Below are 17,726 nucleotides of genomic sequence, written 5' to 3'. Positions count from 1 at the left end.
TGATCTTATTTGTTTACCGCCCCCTAGTGTGCACCAGGTAGAGTACGCTGTGTTTGGTCATCGACTGGGAAAATTAAACCTTTATAGAAGGCCATTTAAATTTTGAGAATAAAGTCACAGATTTGATTTAAAAATATATATATATACTTCAAAATAATATAATAAATGTATATACAACAATAAATAACTATTTCATTAATAAATTGGATTAAATACATTTGCAGGGTATAAGTAAAAAAAGTGACACTGCGCTAATTTGTGAAATAGTTCAAATTATTATCCAGACACAAATGCAGCATGTTGACCATTTAAAATTTCTTCAAAATTATAAAAATTAAAATGAATCAGACATATGCATGAAAAAAGCTTACTTTTAATGATCAAGTATAAAGTCATCTTAAATATCGCACAGTCTTGATTTTCTTGGAAAAAGATGTTTTTTACGTATATAAAAACAAACAGAATTGGGGGGACCCCCATCAAAAAGATCTTTTGTTTTCTAACAGTTAGCATGATCACAAACGTGAACAATCAATCCAGTTGAATGGAATTCATAGTAACACAATCCAAGTGTGACGCAGGCCTGCTTAACACATTGCTTTTCTCCGTTTCTAATGCAATACATGACGTCAACATTAATCCAAATGTATCAAAAAAAATGAAAAGAAATAACGTCCGGCTGGGCTGTAAAAAACCGCGATAAATATTCTCATGTGTACATTTTCAATGTCGAGCAGCAGCAACGATGGATCTGATCTCATAATCCACAACTACCATGCCACTTTCTACTAAGGCCCGACCGATCAATCAGCCGATATTTGTAAATCTGGAAGTTAATTTTCAGATTTCAGATTTTCTCTTTTTACATATTGCATTATAAAACGAGACTAGGACAATAGCATTCAAACATACCCTGCAAGACAAAGTATTGTCAAACAGTCAAATTCTCCACCTGTACTGCATATATTTGTTTGTTTTTATGAACATTAAAGGGAGCATATATATTTATGACAGTTTTGAAATTAATTGGCTAATTAATCGGTTATTGGAATTTTATTGTGCCAAATATCCTAAAAAAAAATAAAAATACCCTATCCTAATATCCCTAACGGTCGGGCCTTCTGATAAGTCTTACTGCATTTTCTTTAGGTGATAAAAAAAAAACTGCATCAGTAACCCTCAAGAGAAATAAACTGACACAAACACACAGCCCTGTAGACAAACACTGAGGGAGAAAAATAAAAATTAAAAACATACAAGTGACCCAAGTGTGTGTATCTTTGTATAGAGTCCAAATCCAATATTGTAATTTTTTTAATGAGATGCCAATATTAAATAAATATGATGCAGTTCTTATCATCACAATGGATTCAATTCTAATAACTGAATCAAGTGACGATAGATTGATTTAAGCGTGATAAAAAAAAAAATCAAAACTTTAGTTCCGTTTTGTTTTTTAATGATTTGACGACCAAATGGGCCCCTGAAAAAATTATTTCACGTTTTAATTCATTGAGAACGTAATGTGTAACAAATGTGACATATCAAAGTGTCCATCATCATCATTGAATATTTATATGAATTTTCAATGAACTTATGTATTATATTAATTACCATGTGAGGTAATACATTAATTCATTTCCACAATGAATCATGAATGAATTCATTGATATTTACAATATAATGACAAATACCAATGAGCAAATGACATCATACTATAGTAATTGTAGCTAAATTGTCCCTCATAATTGTAGAATACACATTATGCAATAATTGTGATATTTTTTCTTTTATTACAATTAATAAAATAAAATAAAGAAAATAGACTAAATTGCTAATTAATTTAAGTGGGAACAAAATTCAGTATTGGTAGAACATTGTAATAAATTATAAGGACAAGTACTTTAATGGCTTGAATTTGAATACATTTAAATACCAAATGGAAATATTTACTTAATTTTGGCCTCCATACAAACTGCAGGTGAGCACGCACGCACGTACGCGTAGTGTAACCGAGAATGACGTCATGACCAAACAAGTTGATACCGCTATGAGCATTAAGCCTCTAAGCCACTTATAAATTAACAAGTAGAAACTAGCACTGAGGAAAACCTTTTCAAATCTTTGGTCGGCGCCGTCACTTTAAGTCAGTGAGCCGAGCTTCTTTAAAACTACAATGTGCCCCGACACAGTCCCAGATTTTTGTTTTTTGTTCTATCCCTTAGTATTCTCTGAAAAACAAAGCAAAAGAGAGAGGTTTACCGCAGTTTTCAAGATGGAAGAGGAGCCGACGCCTCTCCTAATCACCACAAAGAAAAAAAAAAGAAAAAGGAAAATGAAACAGTCTACTTGCTTTGGGAGCTGAAACCCAAGGAAAGGATGAACGGCGCAAAACCAGAGCGTTTGTTGTTATCACTTCCTGTAGGCTCGCCGTGATCAGTCGTTCGGTCACATGACATCCGGCAAGCAAAATAGCGCCTAAGCTAGCTGCATCTGTCCGGAGTAGGTGGTGAGCAGCAGCATGATGCCGAAGCCCGTCAGCAGGCCGGCGTTCTGGATGGCGAACGTGAGCAGGAAGCTGCTGCCGCCGGCATCCTCCTCCTCGCGACTCACTTCATTCATCTCGGGGAACTGCGAGAAAAAAAAAAATATATATCAAGCTGCTGATTAATCCGTATCAGAATTTAACTATTTTTATGGCAGCGACTATGGATTATTCGTCTACATAAAAGAAATTAAGTGACGTATAAGTACTGACCATGTCCGCCAGAGAAATGTAGAGGAACATGCCTCCCGCCAGGGCGAAGATCCAGTTGGGGGAGAAACTGTTTCCGGCCAGGATGCCAAAACCCATCCCCAGGTAGCAGCAGCAGGCCGACACAAAGTTGAAGAAGAGCGCCTGCTGGATGGTCATGCCGGCGTTCAGCAGGATGACAAAGTCGCCTGGAGGATGGCAAGGACATATGTCAAAGTTCACCGAAAGGATGAATTAAGGTGATTGAATTTAGTGCCAGTTTTTTTTTTTTTTTTTTGCAAAAACAAGAATAAAAGACTGAGATTTAGAGATATTTTTGGGAAATTTGCAAACCAGTATATTTTTTTTTTTCAAATTTTACAGCCATAATGTTGAGTTGCCGGTGAATTTATTGAAATTACAATATAATGCAGTAATCCCCCCCAAAATAAAAAAATATATTTTTTTTTTTCCACGACGAAAATAGCACCCTATAATATTTTACTTTATAAAAATTAAGAGGAATAATATGTGCTAGGAATTGCTGAAACATTGCTGGTGCATTTGTAAAAATATTCATATTTACATTAAGAATTGAAGACAATGCTGTTACATTAATTCCGTACGCTTTAGTTAACGTAACCTGATCAAAACAATAAATACATCAGCCTTCATGATTGTTGGCACCGACTTCACTGCTTCCGCAATTTTATTTTGATACGCTATTTCATGTAGTGACAAATCTCACGTGAAGCGTGAAGTCATGTTAGGAGGAAAAAAGACGTTATATGGTTTTACGAATCGATATCGGGCCACGAAAAGGAAAATCGATTCAAATTGATAAATCAAAGTTTTTAAACCCAGCTCTTGCTTGTGCATCATGTTCAGTTCTTTGCGGCTCCTTCTGGTGCGCACGACTTGGCCACTAGGGGCAGTATAATCTGGTCATGTTTTGCAACTACTGTTAATAAACGTAAGCAAATAAAACAGCCGTGGACTTGGCACTCACCCAGCTCATGAGGGAACTCCTCACACAAGATGGCCACCGAGGTGCTGACACCCTGAAAGACAGACGCCGTGAAGGAGGCGCCGATGGCCAGGCCATCGATGAAGTTGTGCAGGCCATCGCTTAGCGTGATCATCCAGGCCAGTGTGCCGATGTCAGAGTACGACCTCCCCTTAAACCAATGGCAGCCGCCACTGCCGCCGCTCCTGCCGGCCCGCCCGCCACCGTCCACATTCTGTGGTTCCTGAGAATGAGTGGTTTAAAAAAAAGAAAATAAAAAGTCACTCTGGATTTTATGGGTTCCACGTTTTTAAGAAGTGACTCGTTTGTTTGGTCTCCATCTCTTTCCAGGCACCACACACAATTATTTCTAGTACCTTTTTTCCAACGTTTGATTGTTGAATTATTTTCTCGATTTATTCCAAGTATTATTTTGGATTCTTTTTCTACATTCGTTTTTAGTAGTGACTGAATTATTTTGTGTACACTCATTTTAGGAGTGATTATTTTATCTCGCCTCAGAATGGCTCCAGGAGTGATTTTGATCGATTTTGTCAATCCTTTTACGAGGGCTGACTGAGTTACTTTTGTGTACCCTGTGGGCTATTTGCTTTATGCTCGTTCAAGAAAGGATTATAGATTATTTTGGATTAGATTATTTAGAGCCACTCTTTACAGTTCTTGACTCATTTGAGGAGTTGCTCTGCATTCTTTCATTTGCTTTTTTAGGAATATGCACTCTGTAAATCCTGACAGGAAGTTCAAATGCTCACATGAGTCCTCAGTGTAAAAAAAAAATAAAAATAAATAAAAATCAGTCGTAGACTTTGAATTGTTACCTGCGGGGTCTGCAAGGGGCGCAGCATGAGCTCACCCTCGCCGGCGTCCATTTTGCCCACAGCATGGCCGCCACCGCTCACCCCCCCATTGTGCTGAAGCTTCTCTGCCTCTTCCATGTCTCGGTCGGGTGCAGAGTAGTGCTCGGCGCTGGAGTAATGGCTGTGGCCGTGACCCTGATAGGAGGACAGCCAGTCATCAATCAGGTCAAGAAGATCCCTTAGTCTGGATTATTTTTTAGATTTTTGTCTCGACCGTGACCATTTTAGTGAGTGTGGACTATTTTATCTGAAATTCATCTACGGGTGATTGGATTATTTAGCAAATCCTGTACGTCTGTTTATTTTCCTAGCACTTGCAACCACTACACAATTAAGATGCATCTCAACACATTTTCCACTAATTCTAACTTGATACAACTCACTGTGTGCTTCTGCTTGAGGAGCATCTTAAGGATCTTCTCGGTGAAAAAGAAGAGGTAGAAGCCTCCAAACACCACCGCAGACTTTGAGGCATAGAAGTCGACCATGGGGTCAAAGCCAAAGGCCTGGCATGGAGGGAGAAAAACGCAAGATGTATCTTCAACACAACAACAACGTGATTGGTGACGCAATAAAGTGGGTCCAGGTTGACGGATGACAACTGCTATGCGACTCACTATATTTTAAACAACAGTTACAATGATTCATGCCAAATTACGTCTCAAGTGTCCAGGGTGGCGGTAATTATAAATTGACTGGCAAGAGTAGCAATCACATTTATATTATGAAACAATGTTCGTGCATGTGTGTGATCACAAAGTGCGCCATGGATTTTTATGACTATGTGATTTTGTTCAAAGTCATGATGATTGCTTCATTGTGCAAGGTGGCAGTCATGGGGAGTGAGTGAATTGATTCAACAAAAGCACGTATTGTGATATTTGTGCAGGACAGTGGTTGAGCGCAATAATTATGACACATGCATGTCACCGTCATTGTGCCATTAAAGTCACTTTGTTTATTTACATGATGAGAAGTTGGCGCAGTTGCCTTAATTATATGAGACAGAGTTGCCGGCGTAAGTGCCAGTGCATGACGTGGACTTTTTTTTTTTTTTTTTTTTTTTTTAACTATGTGGATCATTTTGTTAATCTATATTGCGTGACATGACGGTTATAATGAACAGTTATCGAAAATGAGCAATAACGACCTGCTATCAACTCTCATTCCACTGATTTTAACAGTCAATTAAAACGGACAAGGCCTCATTTGGTTCAGACAATCCACTACCTCTGGGATGAGCTGGAAAAGGGCGTTGGAGTAGAGCGTGCCGATGGCCAGCGCAATGAAGTAGAGCAGCAAACGTTTGTAAAAGGTTTTCTTCATGAAGGGCACCACGCTGGCTCCCACCAGCGAGCACAGCGAGATGAGCGTCACGCACAGGAACCCATAACCCCACACTGAGCGGCAACCGGCGCAGGGGAGGGAGGAAAAGGCGAGAGAGGAGAGAAGACAGACGAGGCGTTAGTGGGGTGAGTTGAGTGACTGAAATCGGATGAACCACCACCTGAAGGGGAAACGAGAACGGTGGCGGAGGGCCTTCACGTCCTCAAGAGACGCAGCGGGGGCGAATTGTGCACCTCCCATTCCACGCTGCTCATTTATGTTGCTAGTACTTGCTAAAGTGGGAAAGGTGAAATTAAACACGTACATACACACACGTTTTTGATAGGCCAATTTTTTTTTTTTTTTTCAAAGTGTGTAAAAGAGGCTACCGCCACACACGCACATGCACAGTGATGCTTTTGTCCATTCATGTTTGCACCACCTTAGGTCCTGTAGACAAAAAATGGGGGAGTCAAATTAACCCTAATTACTAAACAGCAGCAGACAGACTTCTATTCATGCCCAGATGAAAAAAAAAACGGTTTTTTTTCTGGGGACAATAGAAGCAGAAGAGCGAGAAACCCGTGCAGCAAGCCACCATCAAACGAAAAGACAGGAAGGAAAAAGCGAGGCCCGAGGGAAGTTTGAAGACTGAAACGCTCCAGCATTTTGTGTGACTTAGCGGTGTAACGTGGGATGCAAGGAAAGAGGGGGGAGGGGAGCGTCAGGGCATCAAACCTCCGGCAGCAGCTGCAGGACGGCTGTGGAGTAGAGCGTGCCAATGGCGAGCGCGATGAAAAAGGTGAAGACGTGCTTCATGTAGCGCGTCTTCATCACGGGCACCATGAAGACTCCGGTGAGGGCGAAGACATTGACCACTGACACGCTCAGGAAAGAAAAGCCCCACACTGGGGATGAGGGGAGGGAGTGGTTGGAATTAAGGTGTGAAATTGTCAACAAACTACACAAGGTCATGTTAGCTACAGCCTGTAAAAGAATTACATGAGGACAAGCTCTACAAAAAAAACAAACAAACAAACAAAAAAAAAAACAACACATGAGACAATGAGCCGCCGCTAGTTTCCAGTGCGAGACCTAGAAGAAAACAATGTTTCGGACTATGTGCAACACATCAAACCATACACCGCCTGGAATACACAAAAGATGACACCGAACACGACGGCAATACGTGCACATATAAAAATGAGACTTAATACTTTTTCCAATTTGCATTAATGACAAAAATACATGACAATCATAAATGTGGTAGACCACGTGAAGGCTAGAGTGACAATATGTTTTAAGTGCGACAAACTGACCAATGAAAACCATGCATCTCCAATTTACTATATTATTTTCATGTTCATATCCGCCTAAATACAAAAAAAAAAAAAAGAAAAGGAGAAAGGAAAAAGGACATTTGGATAAATGTACTTTCTGCGGCTTCAATGCTTCGCGGATATTTCCAGAATATTCATTTAAAAAAAATTGCAGACATAACGTCAGCCAAACGCCTTGTTTCAACGAGATTAGTTGACCCAAGAGGCTTTGTACACACCCGCGAGCACTCATACGAGGCGCGTGACTGGTTCCCGCCGCAGGATCAACAAATAAGAGCAAGAGTGTTATTATCCCGTGAGCGTGTTGGCTGCAATGACCCAGCATCTTCTCTTGATCAATCTCCTTCACATTAATAAACCAACGGCACTTTCTTTTTGGAAACTTTTACGGCATTCAAATGCGCCCTTCAGTAAGCGGCTAGTAAAAAGCTGTGTTTAGAAACTGCGAGCATGCCTTGGTATTTATTCATTTTGCATTTCTAAAGTTAAATTTGTTGAGTGACAAGAACTAAAATATTGGGAACCAAAATTAAAAATAATATTAATTTCCCAAAAAGTCAACCTCCACTTTGCGGTAATATACTGTATATAATTTATATATGTGTATTATGCAGGTCACATGTTTGTTTTTTTTCAAGTAACTTCCAATGAAGGCCTTTTTGTTTGCTCTCTCATTAATTGATTCAGGTCGATCAGGATGGACCTAGCCCTGCGAGAGACTTGAGATCCAAACTTATACAGATGTTGAACTTGTACCTTCAGCATCAGTCGGCCTCGGCGAGGTGTCGCTGCTCAGCTCGTCTTGATTGTGGGCACGGCACGCACCGGCATCCAACTGCTGGAGCATGACGGGGCACAACTCCTGCAAGCCCTGCCCGTCCAGACGAGACTGCTCGCCCATGCTGTAGATGGCCAGCTTGTCTTCTGGCAAGCACTGGGACGGACGGACGGGGGGGGGGGTTACCAGACAAGAACCACCGAATATGACTGTGATGGATGGTTACAAAGTGGTACTGGACATGAAGTCATGTGACTGTGAATGACCTTTGACCTGATCACTTTGTGTTCTTGGCAGGACATTCAAGGCTCAAGCTCATAGAGGCAACCGAGGGAATCCTTTGCGACATTAAGCCGGAGAAATATGCAACGACTTGTGCTTCTAACGGTGAGATCAAAAAGCTGCTTTTTAAAGCAGAGGACCTTCCACGTCCGCAGGTGAGCCCACTTAGCTTGAGTCAGAGCTGCAGACACCGCTGCGGCCAAATCAGCCGAGAATCAATTCAGTTAGTAATTCTGTGATTTTGCTAATTCAATCGTAAAAATTATTTTATTTTTTTCTTTGCAAATCAGTTTTGGAAATCAATGACTCTTATTGAGGACCAACTTTCTACCTTTGTGGAGAAATATATATTCATACATAGATATACATCTATATACAGTATATACACACACACACACACACACACAACTTGAACAGGGCGTTTTGTTCTGAGATGATGTGCTAAAGATGTACAGCTAACATGTACAGTATTTGAATACGGCTTTGCAAAGTATGCAAATCAATTTTTAAGTCAAAACTACGTTTAACTGCGTTCTTTTTTTTTTAATTAATCCCCAGAGTTAACACTTTAATTTTGACACACACACACACACACACACAATAAACCAAGTTAGTTTAGAAGCCGACCAATTGTTCTTTGCTCTCACCTTTGAGTTGTTCATTTTGGGTGGCACGGTCGTGGTCGTCGCATCCTGGGGTTCCACATCAGCCTCAGCGTCGCCTTGGCTCTGGCTGAGAAGGGCCAGCAGAGAGCGCAGCTGTGGCACAGTGATGGTGCTGTTGTCACCGTGGCGGTCCAGCAGGTCTTTGAGAACCTGGGCCGGGGACTGCCGCTGAACATCCTCCTGAGCCGCGACTTGACAAAGCAGCCAGGCTAAGGCCGGGACCAAGATTGGCAGTGATCGGAGGAAGCCTGAAGCTGTTTGGCCATGACGGCACACGATCAACATGGCTACTGCGCTGGCTGGACTTCTATCTGCCAAAAAGAAGGGGAAAGTTAAAGGAGAAACAGCATATCACAATAATGAGTAGCGATACGCTTGTCCCTTGTTTTATCGCAGGCATTACATTCCCGAACCCTCTGCGACAAACATTTTCGAAGCAGCAACTACAATTATGTTGTAACATATACATATAATAATAATAATAATAATAATAATTTGCCCTTTATTAGTCCCACAATGGGGAAATTCGAGATTCGAACCCAGGCCTCCTGGGGAGACTGGGTCCTGAACGCGGCGCCTTAGACCACTCGGCCATCCTGGCAGCCGTATATGCGTAATAAGACTAGAAAATATGCATGTGTTTGTCCGACCTGAGGCTTTGAATGTTTGTGGCTTTAAAAGGCGGGTCATGACCTACTCAGTGATGTGGAGGTCACCGAATAAGAGTGTAGAAATGACACTTTGCCGCAACGTAAAGCCCCAAATTTTCAGTTAACATCACCGATTCAGATGATATTCTTCCTCGAGTTATCAGATTTACCAGACACATCAGAGACTCAAGGCGAGTTGGTTTACTCACTCGAGTCAGCAGAAAAGAAACGCAGTTATGGCACATGAACCAGGAACAACAGACTGGGACAATTTTATTCAACGGTTCAAGCGGATTTAACGGTTTCCGCCAGTTTGTTGTCATACACTACTTTCGCATAGTGGATAGATCTTACGTGATGAGTCATGCAAATTTATGGGGAAAAAGACATTAAAAAGTATCGATATATGGTTTTATTCATCGATATCGGGCTATGATGTTTTGGATAAGTCCCCAAAGTTGAGTCTGCCAACCAAATCAATTCAGCCCGCTGATGAATACGAGACCCAACGCTCAGAGCTCCCACTTATAGTAAGCTTAATGTGCTCCACTTCTGTCCGTTTGCGTTCCTGCTTGACAACGTGACTTGAGTAACATGGGTGGGAGGAACCATTGTCGATCTTTCCAACGGCATCACCACAAACGCACACGCCCCCATTTGGGCTTGACGCCAAAATGTAGTGAACATCCAGCACACGCACGTACGCTCACTTTAAACATATGAAACATTGATTCACGCTCGACAAACCGGCTCATTCAGTTACAGGCGGGAGGCTCACCCTGAGGGAAACGGGGGTGGGGTGGGGGCGGTGATCTCTTGGACCAGGTGGGACACAAGAGACAAAAGGTACCACTCAGCGGCGAGCCGACGAGGACGTCGGCCGAAGGAGTACGGCGACTGCCCGCATGACTCAGGCAACGGAGTCAAGCACAGAGTCAAAGCTCCTCCTCCGCAACCACAATGGAGCATTCCTCGGCCATTTCAAGGACATTTATAGAGCATATGGACGCACTTTGCATTTTTGGGCTTAGGCTTTTCTTTAGTGACACGATGTCTTTTGATTACTGCAAATCATGCGACTAAAAACAAAGAGCATGATGGTCATCAGCTCATTAAGAACAATGAATCCAAAGTAAATGAATGAGGAGCCTGGGGAGAAAAAAAAAACATGTTGCTGTTTGCAGACGTTCTCCATGACAATGACAGGCGCGATTCGTTGAATATTGATTGCTAAGGTCAAGTGTGGGGAATTTGAACAATGCAACGTGCCAAGTCTGTCTGTCTTTCTTTGTTTGCGGCTTCAATAGAATTTTATTTGTTTTTTTCCTAATAAGTGATTCACAAAGATGTTTTTGTTGCAATCAATACAACAATGATAAAGTGCGAAAAATATTTTGTTTCGGTCAACAGAAGACATTTTATGACAACCAGGTGCTGAGTAGTTCAAATGTGACTATTCTTGCGACCTAAAAAAAATTTTAAGCGTCTGACCAACTGTTCTCAAACTTGATCTTGACTTAGTGACACATGACTTGTTTGAACACGAGGTCACTCAGCACCTTGAGTGTGTTTATTTTGTTTAAACAAATCAGAAGGTAAACAAGGAACTCATGTCGCACTAGGCGGTCGTAGCAGACGGCGATTCCTAGAAAGCTCCAAACTCGCAAACCGCAGCAGAGCAGACTCTCCACTTGTCACAGTGGACACAAATGGAATTATTTTTACTGATTGGAGAACAACCAGGGCAAAGTTGTTTCAAACAACAAATAGGTCAAGTGTTAATCTTTTTGCGATTAACATTCTTTGTCTCACACGCACGCACATGCGAACGAAGATATTGACGTAACTATTAAAAAGTCCTAGACATAGTGGCTGTCGAAGGAAAACATTGACACACTTGATTCCCTGCCAAAGAACCTCACAAACACCCTTTTCATTTTTTTTACCTTAAATGTTCAATCCTGTTGAATAATGTTTACTGTTCAAGTAATACTCAAAATTCCTCGTTGTTGGCCATGAGTATATGTCCGTCAACTATCTGAAGCAGTAATCCAAAGTGCGTCTTTCAGTGCTATTTTAGCCTTGCCATCCCCCAAAATAAAAATTCAATAAAATCAGCCCAAATGTAGTCGACTTTTTAGAAGCACATTTGCAGATGCGGCAGGAGCGCGAGCGCAAATTACTTTGTTATAAGATTATCATATTCATTCGAGGGCGAGGCAACTCGGTGCGCTGGACCGGCCCAAAACAAGCTAGACTAGACTTGCACTTGCACAGAAAACAAAGTTAGGCCCGTTTTTATGCCAAGCGAACGGGCGCCAGGCAACCAAAATAGGGTCCAATATCTCCACAATTGCCTACTCCATCATTCTCATTCGTAGCACGTTTTCAGCAACTCTTTAAAGGTGTAAACCGTATTTAGAAACAAACAAGTGAATTCACTTCACAAGATATTTAAAAGAAATAAGAAGCGTCACCTACCTGCGAAGCGACGTCGACAAATGCCGATGCAAGAGTAAGACTAGCAACAAAGCAAGGGCAGCCTTCAACCAGCTAAAAAAATCTTTGCTGTTATTGAACCATATCACTCAGGTCAACGATAAGGCTCGAAAACATAAGTGTTAAACCGGTGTCTCTCGATGGGGCTGAAATATGCAGAAATACCGTAACCATCACTGGAAGGATCAAAACATTTTGGAAGATGCTGGCGCTGGCTTGGACAACAAATAAACATTACAAGGGCAACTCTCAGATAGAATCCACAGAGCAAAAGGAATCGGGGTCGTCCAACAGTTGACACAGCAGACAACGCATCACTAAGCTGGGAGAGGAACGTCACAAACTCACAAGACGGTCTTCCGATAAAGTCATATCACTGCCATCCGTGATTAGGTCAACCCTCGTTCTTCACACGTGTTCTTCAATTTCTAATAATAGTCATCAGGCTGTTTCTTCCAAAATTCTTCTTCTCAAATTTCCCCATTGTGGGACTAATAAAGGACATCTTATCTTATCTTGTACAATCTCTCAGAATCATCTAGCAACCTGGCTCCTCTCCTCTGCACTCGCCTCTACGGCCCCCTTCTCAGGTTTTCAATGGGGTTGAGGTCTGGGGACTGACATGGCCAGGGGAGGAGCTCGAATCTGCGTCTGGTCAACCATTTCCACAATTTTTAGTATGAGAGTATGCTTCTACCATTAAAAAAATGATTTGATTTAAACGCTTTTTAATGTCTTGACCAGGGGTGTTAATAATTAAGGAGGGCACTCTATTTTACAGAAAAAAAGTCATCAGAACGCTGACAAAAAAGTAATTCATACTGTACTTTTAAATTATTATTTCTACTAAGATTGTCATTGAAAAAACAAAAAAAAAAAGGGTAATTCTATCAAGAATAAAGTAATCTATATGGGAGCAATTAGAATTTCTTTTTAAAAAAATTAAAAAATTACTTTAAGAAAATAAATTGTAACATTATTTAAAAAAATAAATAAAATTGGCTAGGGGGAAATAAAATGAAATAATTATAAAATGACTTCAATGAGACACCAAACGGGACAAGTCAAAAGTAAAAGAACATGAGAATAAAATTGTTATCTTTTCGGAAGAAGACTTTTTTTGCCGGGGGAAAAAAAATTGTGGGTTTTAAATCAAATGTTTGCTTTTTCATCGGCGTTCAAGCAACAACAATTCTGACGGCAACATGCCAAGAGTGTCAGCGGCGCAGTCAGCGTGTCCGCTTGCTTACGCGTGACCGCTCAAGAGTCCAAGGCCTGCTTGGAGTGGCGCACGCAGCAGATAACGCGGACGCTGAGAGCAGACTGGCATTCGTCAACGTTCAGATACCAGACCGAAACATCGAACCCCCCCACCCCAAAAAAAAAACAAAAAAACAAAACACAACAAACAAAAAAGCAAACCAAAAAGAAGCTAGAAGGCAAAGCTCAACCCGAACATATCTCACAAAAGCAGGTTGCCAAAAAATACAAAGCCCTCAAAATTGCTCATTTCTTTTTTCTTCAGCTCATCTGACAGCTGAACCATCATTCCTGAAAAAGGCCACCCCAAAAAAGTTACATAAGATATAAAATAGCTTATTAATGAAAAAGTCAAACAAACAAAATGTTGAAACATCTTTAGATACAATTTCAATTGTCTTAAACGAAAATTCACGACGCTAAAATGTCTAGGAAAAAAAAAATTATACAGGAATTCAATAAGATGTCCTATTTTTTTCGAGACAGTTGTGTTTGTTTGCTTGAACAAAACGTTATTGTGCTTGAATAGTTGTCATATTTTTTAACTCTATAGAAAATGTAATAACACGGCCTTAAAATCAAAAGCAAAAAAAGCCAGATTATTTTAGATACATTTTTCACGATGCCGAGTGAGATTTTATTTATGAGTAAAAGTTGCAATACCCCAGGAATTGAGATGTAATCTTACAAAAATAAAGTTACCAAAATACCAAATTCATGAAATTCATTACGCTGAAAAGCTTCCATTGTTTTTGATCAAACATTTTCCACAATAAAAGTTGCAACCATATGTAAATAAAGTCATACTTTTCAGATAATAAACATGGATTTTTTTCCCACCAAGAGAAAAAGGAAGTCATACTTTTTAGGAAAAAACTAATACTAAAGGAGAATACCCAGCCACCAAGCAAAGCGTTGCAAAGTTACTCAATTACAGTCACATTTTTCCCCCTTTCATTTTTAGAAAAAAAAAAAAGTCACAAATTCACCCGGTAGGTTAACATTGGAGCACGTTGAAGTTTCCAAAGGTAGGAATGTCCCGCATCGCCATTGCCTTCAAACAAAACTAACATTGAAGAGAGCGTCCTACCTTGTGGTTTGGTACCAAGTCGAGTCTCTTTACTCGCGGCCAATTCAAAGTCACACTGAGAAATGCTCGCAAATTTAAAACGGGAATGCTTACGGCCAATCAAGTTCCGAGCAGACGTGCTACGTTGCCAACAGGATTCTCAAACTCTCCCAAAAAGAGAATCGCGGGCTGTTCATCTCATCTATATCCCGGTGGGCTTCCAGGTGATTGATTGACACCCCCTTAATTATTGGGCTAGTGTTGCAGTCATCAGCAGCAGGCCCGTCATTAGACGCCACGCCGCTTCAGCAAACGCATTGTGGTTGCCACAAAGGAGCACTCATGGTGAAATGAGAGGCTTTTCCTCACCACCGGCGCCGCCGGCACTTCGGCGGGCCACGGTTAACATACGAGGCATGATGCAGACTGCAGGGGGCACTCCGAATCTTTTCTTCTGACAACAATCAAACTGTTAGAATATACGTTGCATTAATAATTTAGTGGCTTAATTAACAAGTATTGTTTTTTTTTTTTCCACTTATCACATTCAATAATTAAAATTAATGACTGATAAAGTAAAATTTTTAATCCGGCCGACTGAACATTGACATTACGAATTCTCCTGTAATATTTTTTGCATTAATTCAGCTGCTTATTTCCTCTTAAAATAAACTGCTTGACTTATTTTAACAAATACATCTATTTACCGGTAATTATCATTTCTGTACGTCTGTGCTCATGCACGTAAAAATGCTCCAATAAAACAACACTGCCACACCTCGATCAGACTGAGGCGATCTTTACGTTCCTAGAAATTTTACTCGCACATGTAGATGTGATACCTTTATTTTTATTTTCTTTATTATTTTTTTTTAATTCCCCCATCCGTTCATTTGATCAAAAAAGTTTGTCCAAAGTTTGGCCTCTAAACGCTTGAAAATGAAAATGAAAAAATACACCTGAAGTCCTTGGAAAAGCAATACAGAGGTATGTTAACGTTCAGTCACGTGACACACAAACATGCTTTTTTTCCTTCCGACAGTTGAGGATGTCCAAATGTGGCTTCAAGAAAGTCAATAAAGATTTTACGATGGTGACAGATGGACCGCGGAAAAAGATGACTTCTATATCTATCATTTCTGATAAGAGTGAACAAAAAAATGATAACCAGTAATCTCAACTCCCTCAAATAATCAGGGAAATAAACAGATTGTACGACTGCATTACTGTAATACTGATTTTAGATATGAGTGTTTTGAGTTATGATTGTGGTTACGGAACAAATTTAACTCATATATCAGAGCACCACTATCGGTATTTGGATTACGTGCTTTTTTTTTTTTTACCCTAATTATTCTCTTACTTGATGACAGTTCATGGCTCATTACGCTTTTGAACAGTGCTACGACATGGCCAACTCAAATTCATCTCAAAGTCATCTCAAATTTCCCCATTGTGGGACTAATAAAGGACATCTTTAACTGTATTTAAAATTAAGCGGTGTGATTTGTATGATTAGCATCTATGGAAAATCCTTAGCTATGTATCCTTGGGTCATTTATTAGAACAAAAATACAATTAAACTTGACTTTAGGAGGATAGAATAGAATAGAATAGCCGGTAGCATTTTTATTACAACCTCCGGGAAATAAATGATTTTGACTTCCACATAATGACTTTGATGCTCAATCGCTTCAGATGATTTAAATGTATGATGTTAAAATCATGGCACAATGTGTGTGTGTAAAAAAGAAAGCAGGATCTTTTAGTGATGAAGAAGACCCGAGAGGAAAGCCAATACGATGGAAATGAAGCTGGATATCATCAAAAGGTCGAAGAAAGGTGAGACATCGGATATTTACTTTGTGATTTAGAGGATATTAAAGCGTTAATCCCGATTTACGAGGAAATTCGAGTTACGTTGCCAGCGTATGAAAGGAACTCGTTCATAAAACGAGGCCCGCCTGTATACTATTTGTATATTTAATGTTCCGCGTGTACTGTATACACGATTTCTATCAGTATTGTCGTCTGTCTTGAATTGTTTGATTAAGACTAAAAAAAATAATAAGAATAATAACACAATTAAAGATTGGAGGGGGAAAAGACGACAGTCGTGGTGACCTTCAACTGATATTGCGAGTTTATAGTCATTTACGTGTAGTTCAACAGGCACTTGTGAGTGGATCTGGAAGACGGAAAATTTGTGCCAAAAGTCACGTGGCGGTGGTACCTTATTACCAGGAGTCACATTTTCCGTAGTTGTAGAATTGCTTTTTTGTAAGTGAAGGATTTTTTGTATTTGAGTGATTTTTTTGTACTTGAGGGTTTTTCTGTTTTTGTACTTGAAGTATATATATTTTTTTTGTACCTGCAACTGTACTTGAAGGATTTTTTGGGGTTATTAAAGAAATTGTTTTTTTTTGTATAAGTAAAACATGCCATATTTGTTTCTGAAACTGGATTTATTTGTTTGATAGGCACAAGCCTTATGTGTAAATCAAAATGCATTAGCTTGTGAATTTTGTTTTGTAATCGCAAAACACACTGAGCGTCGCATGTGAGAAAATCATTTTTTGTGAGGTTTTGGCATTACTCAAACCTATCAATACAATCTGAAAGTGACTGAACATCAAAGTCACACAAATAGGTCGAAAGGAACGCCTTCGGAAGAGTCATCGCTGCGTGGACAACAATCAAGATTTATTAGTTTTTTCTTCTTCTTTCTCTCCTTTTGAAGCGTTGAAATGATATTCATTTCAGTTGACAAGACCGCTCGTTGGCGTTGTGAGGCTAGCTTAGCGAGCAAGTAGCGTACATTAGCTTCAAGTCCTTCATTAGCTTTCCTACCTTGCCGGCGGATGCTGCCACCAGAGCAGCCCTGACTTCAAGCTCCAGTCCACGGCAGCCGTCGCACTGACACGCCGAAGATATCACATTTAGTTTGCGGTCGAACAGCGTGTGGGTGGGAATGTGTCAGACAGCGGTGATGGTCTGATTCGGCCGCTTCATTTTGTCACTTGATCTTCTTCCCATTGAGATGAAACACTCAGCAGCGAGCAAAGGCGCCTGGTGGACAGCGCTGGATTTATGTTTCGGCGTGACGTCAAATTACGCCCCGCAAGGTTCACTTGGGTACTACAACATCCTTCACGAGTAAAAAATATATGTATATTCTGCTGCATATATGCATACATCTATTATAGCTACGCAAACATTTATATATTTCTATGGACACT

The 17,726-nt window shown here is 40.3% G+C and overlaps 1 protein-coding gene across 8 annotated transcripts; it reads right to left on the bottom strand.

The window, feature by feature from the left end:
- Nucleotides 1-355: 355 nt before the first annotated feature.
- On the bottom strand, nt 356-17,564 carry slc39a14 (solute carrier family 39 member 14). Of its 8 annotated transcripts, none has more exons than XM_088289726.1 (9): nt 17,338-17,564; nt 8,992-9,320; nt 8,041-8,218; nt 6,683-6,852; nt 5,002-5,124; nt 4,580-4,753; nt 3,744-3,984; nt 2,759-2,943; nt 356-2,631 (listed from the first exon to the last, which is right to left on the bottom strand). In XM_088289726.1, the coding sequence occupies exons 2-9, from the start codon at nt 9,292-9,294 to the stop codon at nt 2,479-2,481; spliced, it is 1,527 nt and encodes a 508-aa protein (XP_088145852.1). In that variant the 5' UTR covers nt 9,295-9,320; nt 17,338-17,564; the 3' UTR covers nt 356-2,478. The 8 variants fall into 8 exon arrangements, with proteins under 8 accessions (XP_088145852.1, XP_088145843.1, XP_088145867.1 ...); XM_088289717.1 differs by lacking the exon at nt 6,683-6,852 and adding an exon at nt 5,849-6,018; XM_088289741.1 differs by lacking the exon at nt 6,683-6,852 and adding an exon at nt 5,849-6,018 and having other exon boundaries at nt 8,992-9,316.
- Nucleotides 17,565-17,726: the final 162 nt, after the last annotated feature.

The sequence above is a fragment of the Idiotropiscis lumnitzeri genome, chromosome 1 (genome assembly GCF_059441095.1).
Source record: "Idiotropiscis lumnitzeri isolate Australia: NSW breed Sydney's pygmy pipehorse chromosome 1, RoL_Ilum_1.0, whole genome shotgun sequence".
In the NCBI taxonomy this organism is placed as follows: Eukaryota; Metazoa; Chordata; class Actinopteri; order Syngnathiformes; family Syngnathidae; genus Idiotropiscis; species Idiotropiscis lumnitzeri.
The sequence above is the reverse complement of the archived record's forward strand: the minus strand, read 5'-3'. Positions and strand labels throughout refer to the sequence as shown.